At 41.1% G+C, this 19,727-nt stretch overlaps 1 protein-coding gene across 1 annotated transcript in view; it reads left to right on the top strand.

Moving 5' to 3' along the window:
- The window catches only part of eng (endoglin), a 76,424-nt gene that overhangs the window by 24,232 nt on the left and 32,465 nt on the right, over window positions 1-19,727 (top strand). The window contains exons 3-5 of the mRNA XM_056458874.1: window positions 5,453-5,583; window positions 10,068-10,187; window positions 18,161-18,341. Coding sequence (XP_056314849.1) covers window positions 5,453-5,583; window positions 10,068-10,187; window positions 18,161-18,341 — 432 coding nt within the window. The remainder of the gene's footprint in view (window positions 1-5,452; window positions 5,584-10,067; window positions 10,188-18,160; window positions 18,342-19,727) is intronic.

Raw genomic sequence — 19,727 nt, 5'->3', positions numbered from 1 at the left:
CCTCATGCTTCAGTTTCCCTTCAAATCTTCTGACCAATCAGAAGTAATCAATCTCTAGTGTCTGACATGCCCCGCCCCCTTCTTCTCATTTGCATTTGATTTGATGTGCTTGAGCTCAACCACTCTCACTGGCAGAGCTGTGAGAAAAACAACACTATTGGCTGTTTTTATCAAAGAGGAGGAGCTACTATATATGTCCCGCCCCCTTTCTTTACGGTTCAATTAAGATTACGTCAAACAACATCGAATAAAAAAAGTGCACATTTCAAAGCAACGGGATGTATAAAGGCCACCTATAATGCAAAATCAACATGTGTAAGCTGTTTGGACAGGAGCGTGTGTAGCTATAGTACACAAACACACAGTAAATAAACACAATAATACAGTAAATAAACACAACAAGTCTCTTTTTTTCAAATTTCCTAACATTAAAATAAGATCCAAATCCCAGTGATTTCTCAGCCTACCACAATGTGGCGTAGCAGAGCGGTTTTCCGCACCCACAAAATTGATTGACAGAAGCGTATTAACATGTTTCCATAGTAACGCATATAATTACTATAGTTATTTTGTTACTATAGCAACTGTAGAATCACCACAAACAGATCAATTACTATAGTTGTTGTAACCATAGCAACTGGTAACACAACAATTATAGTAATTGATCTGTTTGTGGTGATTCTACAGTTGCTATGGTAATGCAACACCAACTATAGTAATTGATGTGTTTGTGGTGATTCTACAGTTGCTATGGCAACAACAACTATAGTAATTAATCTGCTGTGGTGATTCAACAGTTGCTATGGTAACACAACAACTACAGTAATTGATCTATTGTGGTGATTCTACAATTGCTATGGTAACACAACAACTATAGTAATTGATGTGTTTGTGGTGATTCTACAGTTGCTATGGGAACATGACTATAGTAACTGTTCCTTTTGTGGTGATTCTACAGTTGCTATGTAACACAACAACAATTATAGTAATTGATCTGTTGTGGTGATTCTACAGTTGCTATGGTTACACAACAACTATAGTAATTGATGTGTTTTGGTGATTCTACAGTTGCTATGGTAACACAACAACAACTAAAGTAATTGATCTGTTTATGATGATTCTATAGTTGCTATGGTAACACAACAACAACTATAGTAACTGATCTGTTAGTGGTGATTGTATTGTTGCTATGGTAACACAACAATTGTAGTAATTGATCAGTTGTTGCATTATTTTACATTAATAATACATTAAGTTTACTTTAAATGATACATTTGCTGTACATCATTCCAGAAAATGCCTGAAGTGTGCGACATAACTCCAGCTCTGCTTAGAACGTGTTCAGATTAGAGAAAACGTGAACTCTCTAAGGACACACACTGAAAACACCACATATGTTTTACTTGAATCTGCCGAGGAAGCCAATCAAGAGGGCAAAATATGTGCTTCCTGAGAGCTATTTCTGTAGCGGAAATCAAAGTGTTGGTGTTTTTCATACAATCTGCAGATTTTTCTCCATGTTTCACCTTCAGACTCACAGTAACCTCAGCCGAACTGCAGCGTTTCTGCTTCTGTTCTTCATAGGAAATGCTTTACTGCTTTACTAGAGAGGATTCTGACGCTTGTTTTCTTTGACCTCTTTGACGAGACTCAGAAGCGGAAGTGAGCGTTTCCAGGACTTGTGGAAAACAGCGTCTTTTTCTGAATAACTCAAGACTTGCGTATCGCTGACTGGGCTGCTGTTTTTATGACCTTTAAATCAAGAAATCATCATCATGTGATCGTGCTGAACTCCCAGCTGACACTAGAGCTTGATAAACTCCTCAAATTCACAGTCGTCATCATTTTGGTGGGCAGTTTCTTCGACATTAGTGGGAAAAGCAGAGCAAAACGTTTACATAAATTAGGATGAGAATGTAAAAGTAAAGCAACACTTCTTGAAGTATATGAGATGAAATCTGACATCTGAGCTATTATGAGTATTTAAATTTGCTACTGCGTGTTTTTTGAGCCAATCACATGAGCCGTAAATGTCATGTGACGTATCTCTCTGGATCATGACAACACTAATTATAATCATTTATAGTAAATACGTTTTTTGAACCATGTTATAGTAAAGTACATGAGTTGATCTGTTTGTGGTGATTCTACAGTTGCTATGGTAACACAACAGCTATAGTAATTGATCTGTTTGTGGTGATTCTACAGTTGCTATGGTAACACAACAGCTATAGTAATTGATCTGTTTGTGGTGATTCTACAGTTGCTATGGTAACACAACAGCTATAGTAATTGATCTGTTTGTGGTGATTCTACAGTTGCTATGGTAATACGACAACTGTGGTAATTGATCTGTTTGTGGTGATTCTACAGTTGCTTTGGTAATACGACAATAGTATTTCATTTGTTTGTGGCGATTCTGCAGTTGCTAAGGTAACATGACAACTATAGCAATTGGTCTGTTTGTGGTGATTCTGTAGTTGCTACGGTGACATAACAACTATAGTAATTGATCTGTTTGTGGTGATTCTACAGTTGCTATGGTAATACGACAACTATAGTAATTGATCTGTTTGTGGTGATTCTACCGTTGCTATGGTAATACGACAACTGTAGTAATTGATCTGTTTGGGTTGATTCTACTGTTGCTAGGGTAATACAACAACTGTGGTAATTGATCTAATTGTGGTGATTCTACAGTTGCTATGGTAATACGACAACTAGTAATTGATCTGTTTGAGGTGATTCTACTGTTGCTATGGTAATACAACAACTGTGGTAATTAATCTGTTTGTGGTGATTCTACTGTTGCTTTGGTAATATGACTATAGTATTTGATTTGTTTGTGGCGTTTCTGCAGTTGCTATGGTAACATTGCAACTATAGCAATTGGTCTGTTTGTGGTGATTCTATTGTTGCTATGGTAACGCAATAACTATAGTAATTGATCTGTTTTTGGTGGTTCTACTGTTGCTATGGTAACACAACAACTATAGAATGAACATGTAACACAAATGAGCTCAGAACTTTCACAAAATCATGTTATTTTATACAACAATAACACACTCTGAAACATGCTTCCAAAAGTGTGTGTTTTGAGGGTTTTCGAGTTTTATGTTACATCTTATGTGGATAAATAACGTTTATTGCATCACTAATTGTGTTGTGCGTGTTACGATGATGGTGCTTAGTGGTGTGTGAATGAGCAGCTTCTAATTATTATTCATTCATTTATTCATTTTCCTTCGGCTTAGTCCCTTTATTCATCAGGGGTCGCCACAGCGGAATGAACTGCCAACTATTCAAGCATATGCTTTACACAGCGGATGGCCTTCCAGCTGAAACCCAGCACTGGGAAACACCCATACACACTCATTCCCACACACACTCATACACTATGACCAATGTAGTTCATCAGTACTCCTATAGCGCATGTGTTTGGACTGTGGGGGAAACCGGAGCACCCGGAGGAAACTCATGTCAACATGGGGAGAACATGCAAACTCCACACAGAAACACCAACTGACCCAGCTGGAACTCAAACCAGCGACCTTCTTGCTGTGAGGCAACAGTGCTAACCACTGAGCCACCGTGTTGTTATTATTATTATTATAGTGGCTTTCTCATCACCATATTCTTTACACACACACACACATACACACACACACACACACACACACACACACACACACACACACACACACACACTGCTTTGCATGTGAAAGAATCATCTGTTGTGCTGGTTTCTGATGAGAGCTGGTTATCAGCCGTATAGCTCATTTACCACAGAAGCGTTTAGTCAAACTCTGGTATTTCCGGGTCAGAGCTGCGGGTCAGTGTTTGCGTCCCCTGAGGCCGCTGACACACTCACACACACGCACACACACACACACACACACAAACCTATATCAATATCATCATCATGAATGTGTCTCTGACAGCCCCTCAAAACTATGATGAGAATGTGGAGTTTCTTCAGCAGCGATTGTGTTCTTTAATTAACAAATGCTTTAATTGATCTGTTCAGTGACCGGCCAGAGTACAAATACTCTGCAAAAGTCTTAGGACACTAGTATTTTCACCAAAAACAAAGGTTTAACTTGGGTTATTTCCATACGTTTCTGTAGCATTTCAGTTTGAAATATCAATGTAGATTTCCACACATCATTTCTGTCATTCACTCATTCATTCTCCTTCAGCTTAGTCTCTTTATTCATCAGGGGTCACCACAGCGGAATGAACCGCCAACTTATCCAGCATATGTTTTACACAGCGGATGCCCTTCCAGCTGCAACCCAGTACTGAAAAACACCCATACACACATAACGCACCATGTCATAAAGCGCCCATAATCTCAGACTGGTTTCTTGAACATGACAATGAGTTCACTGTACTCAAATGGCCTCCACAGTCACCAGAGCTCAATCCAATAGAGCAGCTTTGGGATGTGGTGGAACGGGAGATTGGCATCATGGATGTGCAGCCGACAAATCTGCAGCAACTGTGTGATGCTATCATGTCAATATGGAGCAAATCTCTGAGGAATATTTCCAGTAGCTTGTTGAATCTCTGGCATGAAGGATTAAGGCAGATCTGAAGTAAGGTGCTAGTAAGGTGTACCTAATAAAGTGGCCGGTGAGTGTATATAGCACATGCACTGTCATACGTTAATATAAACACAGTGGATGTGATGTGAATCTAGTATGTTTAGTTATCGTCACTGGAAAAGCAGACAGTGATGCTCATTAAGAATAAATGTGTGTGTGTGCGCGTGTGTGTGTGTGTGTGTGTTCCTCCATTCAGACTCCACTCACATCCTTGATAAAGCCTTGACTCTCCAACACAAAGCCTGCTCTGCCGTCACCGTCAGCCTGACGACTAAACATGGCATTTCCTGTTGTCCTTAGAGTTGTTGGAGCTTCCTGTATTTCCTCCCTCTCAGTCTGCCCTTGTGCACGAGTGTGTGTGTGTGTGTGTGTGTGTATTAGAGAGAGAGAGAGAGAGACTCTGGCAATCTGTACTTGCTTGTGTTTTGAACCAGGCGTGCAATACCTAGTTCAACCACTGGGTGTCAAGCATACGTACTGCACCTTTAACTTTAAATATGATCTATTTAAGTATGATCTGTCTATTCCTCAAGATGTCTAGTGATCAAACTCTTATTAATTGGATATATCGATGCTTATTATTAATGGCTATGTCAACAATATTAGTCTATATTCACTGTTAATGCATACATATACTGAAAGGAGTTGTGTTTATTAATGCTGAGCGCTGCAGGTTTGTATGTTGGTGTTTTTAGCTGGACTGTACAGAGGAAGGACGTGCTTTATTCTGCAGCTGATTTACGAGCCGCTGGCAGGATATTATTATTCCCCACGGCTGCAGATCAAGCACACACACACACACACACACACACACTTTCAACAGCTCCTCTTTTCTGTCTCTTCAGAGTCCATCTGTGAGCCGGAGGATGTTTCCGGAAACAGCAACGACTGGATCGTCCTGCAGGAAAAACCTCTGGGATGCTGGACCGACTTCCAGACGGAGAACGGGACAGAAGTGCACATCATCAGCCTGGAGGTCAGACAGAAGAGAGTTAGATTTATCCACAAAACTGTAACATTGAGTGAAGTTTATTTATAAACTAATGTCGTGTGATTGCTTATGGCTGGTCCAGCATTATCCAATTCAGGATTCACCAATCAGACGATTCCTTAGCCACTATAAATACCCTAAGATCCATATAACAGCCATCTTTGTTTTGAAGAATCCCCCCTTCCACCCCTACTCCTCCTCTTTTCCTAGATGGGTGGCACGGTGGCCCAGTGGTTAGCACTGTTGCCTCACAGCAAGAGTGGGGGGCGTGCATCACAGACGAAAGTGAAGAACTGGGGTGGTGGGGGGAGTTGTGGACGAAAGTGAGGAGCAGGAGGGTTGGGGGAGCGTGCATCGCATACGAAAGCGAAGAACTGGGGTGGTGGGGGGAGTTGTGGACGAAAGTGAGGAGCGGGAGGGTTGGGGGAGCGTGCATCGCATACGAAAGCGAAGAATGGGGCCGGGGGGGGGGGGGGGTGTGGGAGTGGTTAGGCGTTGTGGACGAAAGTGATGAAAGGGGGCGGTGAGGGGAGTTGCGGACGAACGTAAAGAACGGGGGCAGTACGGGGAATTGGGGATGAAAGTAAAGAACAGGGCGGTGGGGGGAGTTGCAGATGAACGTGAAGAGCGGGGGCAGTGAGGGGGCTTGCGGACGAAAGTGAAGAGCGGAAGGGTTGGGGGAGGGTGCGTCGCAGATGAAAGTGAAGAATGGGGGCGGTGGGGGGAGTTGTGGATAAAAGTGAAGATCGGGAGGGTTAGGGGAGGGTGCATTGTGGACGAAAGTGAAGAAAGGGGGCAGTGGGGGAAGTTGTGGATGAAAGTAAAAAATGGGGGCAGTGGGGGGAATTGGGGATGAAAATAAAGAACAGGGTGGTGGGGGGAGTTGTGGACGAACGTGAAGAGCGGGGGCAGTGAGGGGACTTGCGGATGAAAGTGAAGAGCGGGAGGGTTGGGGGAGGGTGCGTCACGGACGAAAGTGAAGAACAGGGGTGATGGGAGGAGTTGTGGACGAACGTGAAGAGCGGAGGCAGTGAGGGGACTTGCGGACGAAAGTGAAGAGCGGGAGGGTTGGGGGAGGGTGCGTCGCAGATGAAAGTGAAGAACAGGGGTGGTGGGAGGTGTTGTGGACGAAAGTGAAGAACAGGGGCGGTGGGAGGAGCTGTGGACGAAAGTGAAGAGCGGGAGGGTTGGGGGAGGGTGCGTCGCAGACGAAAGTGAAGAACAGGGGTGGTGGGAGGAGTTGTGGATGAACGTGAGGAGCAGGGGCGGTGGGGGTAGCGGATAAAAGTCCAGAGCGGGTGGATGGAGGTTTTGTTGCAAACGAAAGGCAATGAAAGTATAGTGGGGTGTGATGGGACGTTCGGTGGAACCCTAATCGTATCTCTGGGGGCCCCAAAAAGTTGTATACAGCAATATTCTTAACAACAGTACTGATTTCTTTTAAATGAAACACAACATCATGAATGGGTCGACCCCAAACTTTTATTAATATTTAATTATTGATTTATTCGTACACATTTGAGTTATAGTCGTCTCCTCAGATGTAGTTCTGTCCTCCACAGACGTCTTTATTGTACTCCTGTGTGTGATGTTTGCTGACGTGTGTGTGTACTGTGATGTGGAAAGTGCGTGCTGAGGGAAACACTCCGGCTGTGTGTTAATAATGTTCAGTAATCCTCAATGGTGTTTACAGAAACGCAGACCTCCCATAATGCATCACCGTCCACCTCGGGTCAAACAATGTCCACCGCGGGGCTATTTTTGTTGCTGTGCTTTCAAGATACCATTGTGTTCCTCCTGCGCGTTGCGTTTTCTCTCAAGAGCTCTTTTTCTGGGGGCTTTTGCTGATGCAGAGCAGCTTCCCGCTATTCTTCAGCTCTGCCGCGGCTCCAGAGATCCAGACGATGACATCATCACGAGCAGGCCACGCCCACTGCTGGACCACACAGAGACACACCCCTACGCCTGTCTCTGTGTGTGTGTGTGTGTGATGTCAGTATGTGTGTATGTGTGTGTGTGTGCGTGTGTGTGTGTGTGTTTGTGTGTGAGTGTGTGTGTGTGTGTGTATGTGTGTGTGAATGTATGTGTGCATGCGTATGTTTGTGATAGTGAGTGAGTGTGTGTGTGTGTGTGTGACAGAATGGTCTGTTTCTCCTCTGAGCGTCTGTGTGTCTGCAGATCTCCACCAGAGCTGCTCCAGTGTTTACGGTGTGTGTGTGTGTGTGTGTGTGTGTGTGTGTGTGTGTGTGTGTGTGTGTGTGTGTGTGTTCAGTGTTTCCTCATGGCCTGTGGGAATCAGATTGTGTCTCAGTAACTCCAGCTTTACTCAGTCTCACAGATCAGATCAGATCTTCAACTCAGAGACCTGTCGATCGCTCAGTTCTGCTTTCTCTGACAGTTTCAGTCCAGATAAACACAAACACACTACACACACTCTAACACACACTCTCACACACTCTCACACACACACTCAAACACTCACAGCTAGTGCACAATATTATAGTGTACCAGCATTTTCTGTCCAGTGTTCAGAGCTGAAGTTAAGTTCAGTTCAGTTCAGTGTGGGTTAATCTTCACTGCTGAAAGTCCAAACACTGAAGAGCAAATCCAGCCATGCGCAGCTCCACAAGTCCCAAACCAAGTAGGCCAGTGGCGACAGTGGAAGGACAAACTTCACCGATTGACCAAAGTGATGAGAGAAACCAGGCCCAGTTGGGCATGACCATTTCTCCTCTGGCCAAAGCTGCAGTCTAGGCACCAGAGAATGCTGGAGGTCCATCGTGGACAAGCCGCAGGTGTGAGTAGGTCACCGGCTGGTGTACAGGCTGGCCCTTCAGGATCAATACGAGGACTCGTCTATCACTGGGGTCTTGCAGTAATCAGTCTCATGTTCTCCACTCCTCCATGACCACCACAGCCTCTGCTCAGGATACGGCCTGGTCCAGGATTATGGAAACCTCTGGAATACTACAGACAGACTAACATAAGATCGGATGCCGTTCAAGTTATGGGAGTTTAAACACTTAAGAGCAAATCCATACATGCGCAGCTCCACAAGTCCTGAACCAAGCAAGCTAGTGGCGACAGTGGAGGGACAAACTTCACCGATTGACCAAAGTGATGAGAGAACCTGGAAAGAAACCAGGCTCAGTTGGGCACGACCCTTTCTCCTCTGGCCAAACGTAGACTTGAGACACAGAGAGGCATTCTCTGAGACAACGGGGTTGGAGTCTGGCAATGAATGGTTGCCTGAAGGGAAAAAAACAAAAGCCATAAATGAAATAGTAAATAACAGAGTGAGAATGTGGTAAAATCTGAAAACGTGGTAAAAATAAGGCGAGGGCTTTTCTTTTTCTGGATTGCTTTGGAAAACACTATTGGTTGGGCTTAGAGAAGGTGGCGGGTGGGGTTATCGGTTGTTTGATCGTTCAGTCAGTTAACATCGGCCTCTGGTGGATTTACGTGAGAACATCAGGCACGAATGGCACTCGTGAGAGAAATTTGAGATCTGAAAAAGCGTACACAGCGCCCTCTGGTGGATTCAACAAAACAAAAACTGCAAAAAAATTTGACCTCTCCGAAAATGTATACAGGGGTATGTATCAATAATGAGCCTGGGTTGATTATATATCCGTACACATAGCTGTTATTTTACCCATAGTTTACCCAGAGTTGAGCTGATCATTATGCCTTTAGCATAGTTATTATGAACTATGTGTATATTTAAATTACAATAGATGGTATTTTCAAGGTCTCATTTACTTCAATTGATTCTTAGCCATAAACAAAATAATAGAAATACAGCTTTCAGTTTTGCTCCATGTGTTGCTGCAAAATGTTGTTTTCTTGTTATAATATTTTTATTTTTATGTATCTTCATAAGAACACTTGTTTGTAGAACAAGTAGTTTAACTATTTACCTTACACTCATGAACACACATGGTAATTTACAGTAAAAACTAGTGTTTTTAAACCATACCGCAGTGAAGTACTTGAATTAATCAGCTGTGGTGATTCTACAGTTGCTAAGGTAACACAACAACTATAGTAATTGACGTGGTGATTTTACAGTTGATATGGTAACACAACAACTATAGTAACTGACGTGGTGATTCTACAGTCGCTATGGTAACACAACGACTATGGTAATTGACCTTGTGATTCTACCGTTGCTATGGCAACACCACGACTATAGTAATTGACGTTGTAATTGTACAGTTGCTATGGCAACACAACGACTATAGTAATTGACAAGTTGATTCTACAGTTGCTATGGTAACACAACAGCTATAGTAATTGACGTGGTGATTCTACAGTTGCTATGGCAACACAATGACTATAGTAATCAATCTGTTGTGGTGATTCTATAGTTACTATGGCATGAGACACATTATCATTTTTACAACACATCTGCAGTCATGCACAGATATCATCATACTCAGAGTGTGTCTGTTGCTGTGTTTCCTCAGGATACCTCATTGTTTATGGTGAATCTGACGATGGCGAACAAGTCTGTGGTGATCTTCACATCCTCCAGTGCACAACCCAGCCACGCCATGCTTCAAGATAACCCAGCTGTCAGCATTTATGTGAGTAACACTCCAATACATACGATACACTAACCCTCTGCTGAGCTAGTACAATGCATCGTTTGGTACATCAAAAAGCGTGGTTATGATGACCATTCGACAAGCTGATCCAGCAAAACACACTGCTTAAAATGCAGTATTTAAAGGCGCAGTATGTTTGACACCCAGTGGTTGAACTAGGTATTGCATGCCTGGTTCAAAACACACGCAAGTGCAGATTGTCAACATCAACAGGACCGAGCCTGACTGTCAAGCCTAAAGGCTGATTTAAGTCATGTTCTAAGAGAAACGGCACACGATAGAAGGAATATTTTCCTTATTAAAAGGAGTTTTTGTCCTAACCAACACCTGAAATATATATTAGAAACGGCTTCTGTTTCTCACAGCTGAACAACAGAAAACAGTGATCAGCTCAGGTACAGCTCATGTGCTTTATTCAGTGTTAAATGCTAATAATGCGAGTTTGAATGCAATGTGACATGACATTTGCTGCCATATACTGAAAGCAGCAGCAGATCGTAGTTCACGCAGTAGTTCACCTCAGATTTGGGAAATAAACCATCTGGAACTGAGACTGAGACTCAGTGCAAACCAACACATATCAGTGATTCTACATGTATTAATGTTAAAGAGCTTTAATATGTACTCATTAGATTATAAACCTCACCGTTTGGCTGGAGTGCAGTGAGTGCACTATTCTGTGCTTCAGAATGGCTGTATTTAAATGGTCACGAAGCACCAAAACACATGTGTTGAGCTGTTGACAGTCATATATGTGTCCCACGCAGCTATAAACACTATTAGGACACATATATCTCACTAAAAAGTGAAAATAGTTTTTTTTTTGTGCATTATTTCGAGCAAATTCATTCTTCCGGTTTGAAACTAATTCTTGAAGCTGCGTCAAGGCGATTAGATTCTTGCGTGTTTTCCAGTGTGCAGACTGGCTGTCTGTACCGGCGAGTACATCATCAGTGTTTTGTTTATTAATGTGCTGCGACGAAGGTTTTGTTTTCATTTCCCTGCTTTGAGAGCGCAGCTGGACTCACGTGTGGTTTACTGTACACACAACACGCGGGAGAATTACGTTTGTAAGGAAAATTGTTACCCGAGAGCTGGAAATGGTGAAATCCTGATTTTCTGCTTGTCTCCTTTCAATAAAGACGCGGCTCCAGTTGGTGTTGATTGTCCCGTCTCTACAGATTTGATAAGTGATCAGTGCTCTTTGTTTGTTTATTCAGAGGCAAAGTTAGTTCGTATGGTCAGCAGTGCTCTTTCAGTGTTTAAAGACAGACTTTAGTCAAAATGATTTAGTTACTAAGTTTACAGAACGTTAATATCACTACAATATTATAGACTGAATGATCCGCTGTAAATGCTGGTCTCAGAGTGTAAACATCGCATTCAAACTATCACCATCGTGTAGGATTTTCCCCGCATTTTGTTGCAGGAACGTCTATACACACACGGCTTTCTGACGCTACCTACGAGTGTATCTAAGTTACCGAGAAATGCGGAGGTTCTCTTATACGACGTACGGTATCAAACAATCTATTAAAACTGCACTCTTCCAGCTGTTCCTCGTATGCAATCTCTGGTTTATCCAACCCAGGCTCATTCTGAGAACGTAGTCCCGGGGACGTTTCTGGAGACCGCGAAATACGTAGCCGGGGGTACGTACGGCTGCATTTCATTTTTTTAAGCGAACGCTGCGGGGCGGTGTGACGCCGTTCCCTTCGGCGCTTGCCGGCCGGCCGGCCAGCCGGCCGCTCGCCTCCGTGTGGAGGGCTTTCCCGCTGCAGCCAGTTTGTCCGGTTAGCTCTTCGTGCACTCTGGCGGACTCGAGGCGCAGGGAGGGGCTGACCACGACGACGACGACCGGGTTCGAGTCCGGGGAAGAGCGGTTCCAGAAATCAGGTAAGAAAACAAAAACAAAATCCAAAAAATGAAGCGAACAAGTTCATCACAGGGTGAGAATGTGGTCAAAATCCGAAAACGTGGTAAAAATCAGACGAGGGCTTTTCTTTTTCTGGACGGGTTTTGTGAATCGTCGTTGGTTGGGTTTAGGGACGGAGGAGGGTGGGTCAGCCGATTGGCTGGTCGCACGGTCAATCATTCCGTCATGAAGACAGGCAGACAGGCGGAAGGTCGTTCGACAGCGGCCTCTAGCGGGTTTACGCGAGAAAGGCGCGGGAAAAAGCGCGCACAGCGGCCTCTCGCGGACTCGCGAAAACAAAAACTGCACAAATACGTACCTCCCGGGACGTATTTCGCGGTCTCCAGAAACGTCCCCGGGACTACGTTCTCAGAATGAGCCTGGGTTGGGTTTATCATGGGGGGCAGGCAGGAAATGTTCCTGAATGAAAGTGAAAGTGCCAAACTGCAGTTAAAGTCCACAAATTAATGATTTAGCAAATAATTTGATTACTGATGTCCACATAAACAGAGTCGCCGTCTTCCTCCTCTGCGTCTGTGTGTTGTTTTACTTCTGTGATAATCAGCGCTTTCTTAAACCGAAACTCCCATTTTTATGCAAAACCTTCCCTCTTTCCCTGCCCCGACACTCCCACCTAAACAGAGCTGGACACACCCACTTTCCTGACTTTTTTTTAACCTAGAGGTGTGAACACACCCTGCTGAGACTGGGGGGTTTCGTGGCCCTTTACATTTCTGTGGTTTTTAGTCTGGTGCAAACAGCCAAACTGCTTATCATTGTGTATCTCTTAACATAGCGTGTTGTTAGGACACGCGGTTACAATGTAACCTGCTGACCTAATGTTTAGGTTGGTAATATTTATATAATTTGCTAATTAATAACCTCATGAGGAACTCTGAATCTGCATCTCATTTCAGAGTCTGCTACTGTCCACCAGAGGTCGCATTTCAGTCACAGACACATGCTTTGAGAGCCTTCCTGACCGACTGAATGAATGAAATACACTGTTTTCCACTATCTGGCAACCCGAAGTGCTGAAATATAATTGGCTAAACTGGCATTGGGCGGGTTAAATGACCAAAACAAGGACAGCTGTTCCAACACTTAACGCACATGTTCACAGCAGAATATCTGACTTCAGCATTGCTGTTCAGATAAACAAGTATGTTCACTGAACATGTTTCTGAATATCTGAACACATATCATGGTGTTTATATGCTTTAGAAGAGTCAAAAATGTACATACAACACCTTTAAGCCTCATAATTAAATAGAAAATGGGTCGAATAACTACAACAAGGACCTCTTATTGAGAAATAAAGGAACCACCCCTTTTACCAGGCCTGTTGTTAAAACTGTAGAGTTGATTTTTCACCATCAAAAGTGGACAGAGCAGAGATCAACAACCCATAATGCAATTCAAAACAGTAAATAAACAGTAAACAAAAAATGCAACCTGTTAATTAACACACACACACTCACACACACACATATATATATATACAGTACAGTTGTTGCACACAGACTCTCACCTCTTCATATTCAGCAGTGTAATCCCTCTGGCAGGTGTCTGTCTGTCAGTAAACCGCGCTCCAGCTGCACACTTTACACTGTTTTCCCAGGTAATTAACCCAGTTTGTGTAGCCCACGACCCCACAGGAATCTGCAAACACACCGAACTCCAGTGCGATATGGATGTGAAGCTGCTCTCGAAACAAAACACGAGCAGCGCGTTTGCTTTCTTCAATTTGTTCTTCCACTGTTGAACCTTGTTAACCTTTATTAGATTGCTGTTGAACAATGCATGCTGGAGTTACTGAACAGCAACAAGCTTTGTTGTTGTGTGTGTGTGTGTGTGTGTGTGTGTGTGTGTGTGTGTGTGTGTGTGTGTGTGCGTGTGTCCAGACTACAGGCGTGGGATAAGATTCTGACGGCATGTTAATAACTGGATAAAAATATCACGGTTACAGCTCTAAATATGTTCATTTTAAATGTGTCTGGGTAAAAAATTGGGTAACACTGTAATTTAAGATGACTTAGTTACACATTTATCATGCGCTTACTATATAATATGCTTGAGTTTTGGCTCAGTGGTTAGCATTTTGGCCTCACAGCAAGATGGTTGCTAGTTCGAGTCCCATTTCAGTTGGTGTTTCTGTGTGGAGTTTGCATGTTCTCCCAGTGTTGGCGTGGGTTTCCTCCGGGTGCTCCGGTTTCCCCCACAGTCCAAACACATGCGCTATAGGGGAACTGATCAACTAAATTAGCCCTAGTGTATGTGTGTGAATAAGTGTGTATAGGTGTTTCCGGTAATGGGTTGCAGCTGGAAGGGCATCCTCTGTGTGAAACATATGCTGTAATAGTTGGCGGTTCATTCCGCTGTGGCGACCTTTGATAAACAAGGGGACTAAGCTGGAGGAAAATGAAAGAATGTTTGAGTTACACAGACTTTGTTTAGCTTTTAAACACTGAAGAAGATATTTTAAGAAATGTTGGAAACCTGTAACTATTGACGTCCATTGCATTTGTATTGTTCTTAAAGTAATTACAATGGATTATGCATAATTACATGTAACTAACACGACTATAACCCCTTTAAGTACATGTAATTCATTAATGTTACTCAGTAGTTAAATTAATATAACACAGGGAAATAAAAAGAAAACAATCAGTAAAATGAGCAATTCATGGATGTTTTTAGTTGAGAACAGAACATTTGGGCACTTTTAAAACTGTGACTTCCCAAACCGCTGTAAATATTGAAACCTTATATCGCCCTATGCCTAGTCCAGACTGTGCTGTGTTAAATAGGGATGGATCCGTCTGGAGAAACTTCAGCTCTTATCAGTGCAGAAATACTGCTGACCGGCCTGAATCCATCATGATCTGACCGCTCCAGAACAACTGCTCTGTGTCTTGAGAAAAACACATGTCAGGAGTCTGAGCACAGTGGATTTAATCTGTGTTTACACTGCAAGACTAGGGTATAGTAATTTATCCCTTTCAGACCTGCGTTGTGTGCTAAGCTTCAAGTTTTTTGTATTCTTAAAGGGACAGCTCACCCAAAACTGAACATTCGGTCATCATTTACTTATTGTTTACTTGTTTTTTAAAATTATGTTAAACACTAAAGAAGATATTTTGAGAAATGTTGGAAACCTGTAACCATTGCCTTCCAAGTGAATGGTTACAGGTTTTTGCTGTTCTTAAAGGGACAGTTCACACGAATTCTGTTATCATTTAGGCTACTTAATATTTACTTGTTTGAGTTTTTGGTCACACTTTATAATAACTACACACTATGAATCATTTACTAAGCAATAGCATCTAGTGAATTCATTATCTGTTAAGCATTACCTCTACATTAATAAGCGTTAGTAAGCAGTTTATAACTGCAGCTCTATTCTTGAGTTACCACCACATTTATAATGTGCTTAATTATGTCATACTTTGTTAATGATTTATTTTTCATTACTAAATGAAGTATTGCATTATTTACAAACAGTAAAGAAGCTGCTTTGAGAAATGTTGGGAACCTGTAACCATTGACTTCTATTGTATTTATATATTTTCTACTATGCAAGTCAATGGTTACAGGTTTTTTATGTTCTTAAAGGGATAGTTCACCCAAACTGAACATCTTGTCATCATTTACTTTACACTAAAGAAGATATTTTGAGAAATGTTGGAAACCTGTTACCATTGACCTCCATTGTATTTTTCTATCTATCTATCTATCTATCTATCTATCTATCTATCTATCTATCTATCTATCTATCTATCTATCTATCTATCTATCTATCTATCTATCTATCTATCTATCTATCTTTCTGTCCGTCCGTCCGTCCGTCCGTCCGTCCGTCCGTCCGTCCGTCCGTCCGTCCGTCCGTCCGTCCGTCCGTCCGTCCGTCCGTCCGTCCGTCCGTCCGTCCGTCCGTCCGTCCGTCCGTCCGTCCGTCTATCTATCTATCTATCTATCTATCTATCTATCTATCTATCTATCTATCTATCTATCTATCTATCTATCTATCTATCTATCTATCTATCTATCTATCATCTATCTGTCCATCCATCCATCCATCCATCCATCCATCCATCCATCCATCCATCTGGGCTAGTTAGTTTCTATCCCTAACTCAATCTGCCCATCCATCCATCCGTCCGTCTGTTTGTCTGTCTATCTGTCCATCCATCCATCCATCCATCCATCTATCTGGGCTAGTTAGTTTCTATCCCTAACTCACTCCACCCATCCATCTATCCGTCCGTCTGTTGATCCATCCATCCATCCATCCATCCATCCATATATCTTTCTATCTATCTATCTATCTATCTATCTATCTATCTATCTATCTATCTATCTATCTATCTATCTATCTATCTATCTATCTATCTATCTATCTGTCTGTCTGTCTATCTATCTATCTATCTGTCTGTCTGTCTGTCTGTCTGTCTATCTATCTATCTATCTATCTGGGCTAGTTAGTTTCTATCTCTAACTCAATCCGTCCGTCCATCCATAATTCAGAAATAAAAACTATACTTTTGCAATGATATAAAAGCATTAAATATTTCTCTCTCCTTATATGTGGGACACTTTGAATGTGTCTTTTGTTTGTGCATAACTCCATGACAATTTAAAATGTGGAGATAAATGTTAAAGATGTGGTTATATATGCATACTATAATAGAGCCCACTCTGACTATAAATCATGCTTTATAAATATAGCAAGGTTGTTGCCTTGGTAACACATATACCTGTAAGTGTTTGCATCTGTTCTGTTTTCCTCATCAGCATATCACCATTGTGTTGCTGCACTGTGCAGTTATTCAGCATTTGTCCTCTGTGTATTGTAGAAAAGAAAGAAGTTTGGAATCAGTCAGATTTATAAATGTTTTTAAATGAAGTTTTACCAAGTAAACAATTACGTGATCGAAGTTTAAATTAAATTAAATTAAATTAAATTAAATTAAATTAAATTAAATTAAATTAAATTAAATTAAATTAAATTAAATTAAATTAAATTAAATTAAATTTCAATAATTACATTTTATATTTTAAAATAACTGCTATCTGTGTTAATACTATACAATTTAATACATTTCTGTTTCATGTTCTGATTAAAGTTTAACATTTTATTTTTTTTTTTATTTACATCTTTAATATTATTTTTACATTTTATTATTTTTGCATATTTTTACATTTTAAAATAACAGTTGTAAAAGTCTGATCAAAGTTTTTAATTTAATTTGATTAAAATTTTATTTTATTTTATTTTATTTTATTTTAGTTTAGTTTAGTTTATTTGTTTAAGTTTAATGAAATAAAAAATATAATTAAATTTAAAGTAAATAATTGCATATTTTTACATTTTTAAAAAACTGCCGTAAAAGTTTGATCAAAGTTTTTAATTTAATTTAATTTAATTTAATTTAATTTAATTTAATTTAAATTAATTTAATTTAATTTAATTTAATTTAATTTAATTTAATTTAATTTAATTTAATTTAATTTAATTTAATTTAATTTTATTTTATTTCAAATTAAATAATTAAATATAATGAATTTCTGTGATGTAAAGCTGAATTTTTAGCATCATTACTCCAATCCTCAAAGTGTCAGACAAGCCTTCAGAAATCTTTACAATATACAGAAACATTTTAAAAGAAATTAATTATTCTGAACATTCGATCAGTAGTTAACTGCGCATTTTCCCCTGACATTTTACAGTAATTCACATTTCTTTTCAATTGTTTGTCTAGATCAGGGGTGTCCAAACTCGGAGGCCCGATTTCCTGCCTAATCAAACACACCTGAACCAACTAATCAAGCTCTTTACTTGGTATACTAAAAACTTCCATGCAGGTGTGTTGAAGCAAGTTGGAGCTAAACTCAACAGGACACCGGCTCTCCAGAACCGAGTTTGGACACCCCTGGTGTAGATAGATTAACTGCAGTGTCCTGAAATATGTAACAGAGAGTAAACATTATTTTTTATTTGCATGTAAAAGTAAAGTCTTCTGCGTCTGTTTTACAGGTAACCAACGGGACTTTATTAACGTTTATCCACCAGACCCAAAAGCCTCTGCAGATTCTCACAGCGCCACCTGCAGGCAATGTTTCTGCAGTGCTGCAATGGGCAGAGGAAACGTTTGGCGGAGTCACATCCATCACCACCGCACGAAGCCCAAAGACCATCACATTCACTGGGGTCAAAGGTCAGATTTCACAGCCCATATATGGACACAGTAGTTCTTGTTATAAGTGGGACTATCAGTAATTTAGGGCGGGGCTATCAATAATTTAGGGTGGAGCAATCAGTTACTTAGGTTGAAGCAATCAATAATTTAGGGCTAAACAATCAGTAATTTAGGGTGGGGCTATCAATAATTTAGGGTGGAGCAATCAGTTACTTAGGTTGAAGCAATCAATAATTTAGGGCTAAACAATCAGTAATTTAGGGTGGAGAAATCAGAAATTTAGGGTGGGGCTATCAATAATTTAGGGTGGAGCAATCAGTAATTTAGGGTGAAGCAATCAATTTAGGGCTGAGCAATCAGTAATTTAGGGCGGAGCTATCAATAATTTAGGGCGGGGCTATCAGTAATTTGAGGCGCAGCTGCCAGTAATTTAGGGCGGGTCTATCAGTAATTTAGGGCAGAGCAATCAGTAATTTAGGGCGGGTCTATCAGTAATTTAGGGCAGAGCAATCAGTTATTTAGTGTAGAGCAATCAGTAATTTAGGGCGGAGCAATCAGTTATTTAGGGCTGGGCTATCAGTTATTTAGGGCGGAGCAATCAGTTATTTAGGGCTGGGCTATCAGTTATTTAGGGCGGAGCAATCAGTTATTTAGGGCTGGGCTATCAATAATTTAGGGTGGAGCAATCAGTAATTTAGGGTGAAGCAATCAATAATTTAGGGTGGAGCAATCATTAATTTAGGGAGGAGCAATCACTAATTTAGGGCGGAGCAATCACTAATTTAGGGTTGAGCAATCAGTAATTAAGGGCGGAGCAATCACTAATTTAGGGTGGAGCAATCAGTAATTTAGGGTGGAGCAATCAGTAATTTAGGGTGAAGCAATCAATAATTTAGCGTGGAGCAATCAGTAATTTAGGGCGGAGCAATCAGTAATTTAGGACGGAGGTATCAGTTATTTAGGGTGGAGCAATCATTAATTTAGGGTGGGGTTATCAATAATTTATGGCAGAGAAATCAGTAATTTAGGGCGGGGCTATTGATAATTTAGGGCGGAGCAATCAGTTATTTTGGGTGGAGCAAACAATAATTTAGATTAGAGCCATCAGTAATTTAGGGCGGAGCAATTACTAATTTAGGACGGAGCTATCAGTAATTTAGGGCGGAGCAATCAGTAATTTAGGGCGGGGCTATCAGTTATTTAGGGTGGAGCTATAATTTATTTATGACGGGGCTATCAGTAATTTAGGGCAGGGCTATCAGTTATTTAGGGTGGGGCTATCAGTAATTTAGGATGGAGATAAATGTATTTTAGGGTGGAGTTATCAGTTATGTAGGGCCGAGCCACCAGTAATTTAGGACGGGGCTATCCATCATTTAGGGTGAAGCAATTAGTCATTTAGGA

The sequence above is a fragment of the Danio aesculapii genome, chromosome 5 (genome assembly GCF_903798145.1).
Source record: "Danio aesculapii chromosome 5, fDanAes4.1, whole genome shotgun sequence".
Lineage (NCBI taxonomy): Eukaryota > Metazoa > Chordata > Actinopteri > Cypriniformes > Danionidae > Danio > Danio aesculapii.
The sequence above is the reverse complement of the archived record's forward strand: the minus strand, read 5'-3'. Positions and strand labels throughout refer to the sequence as shown.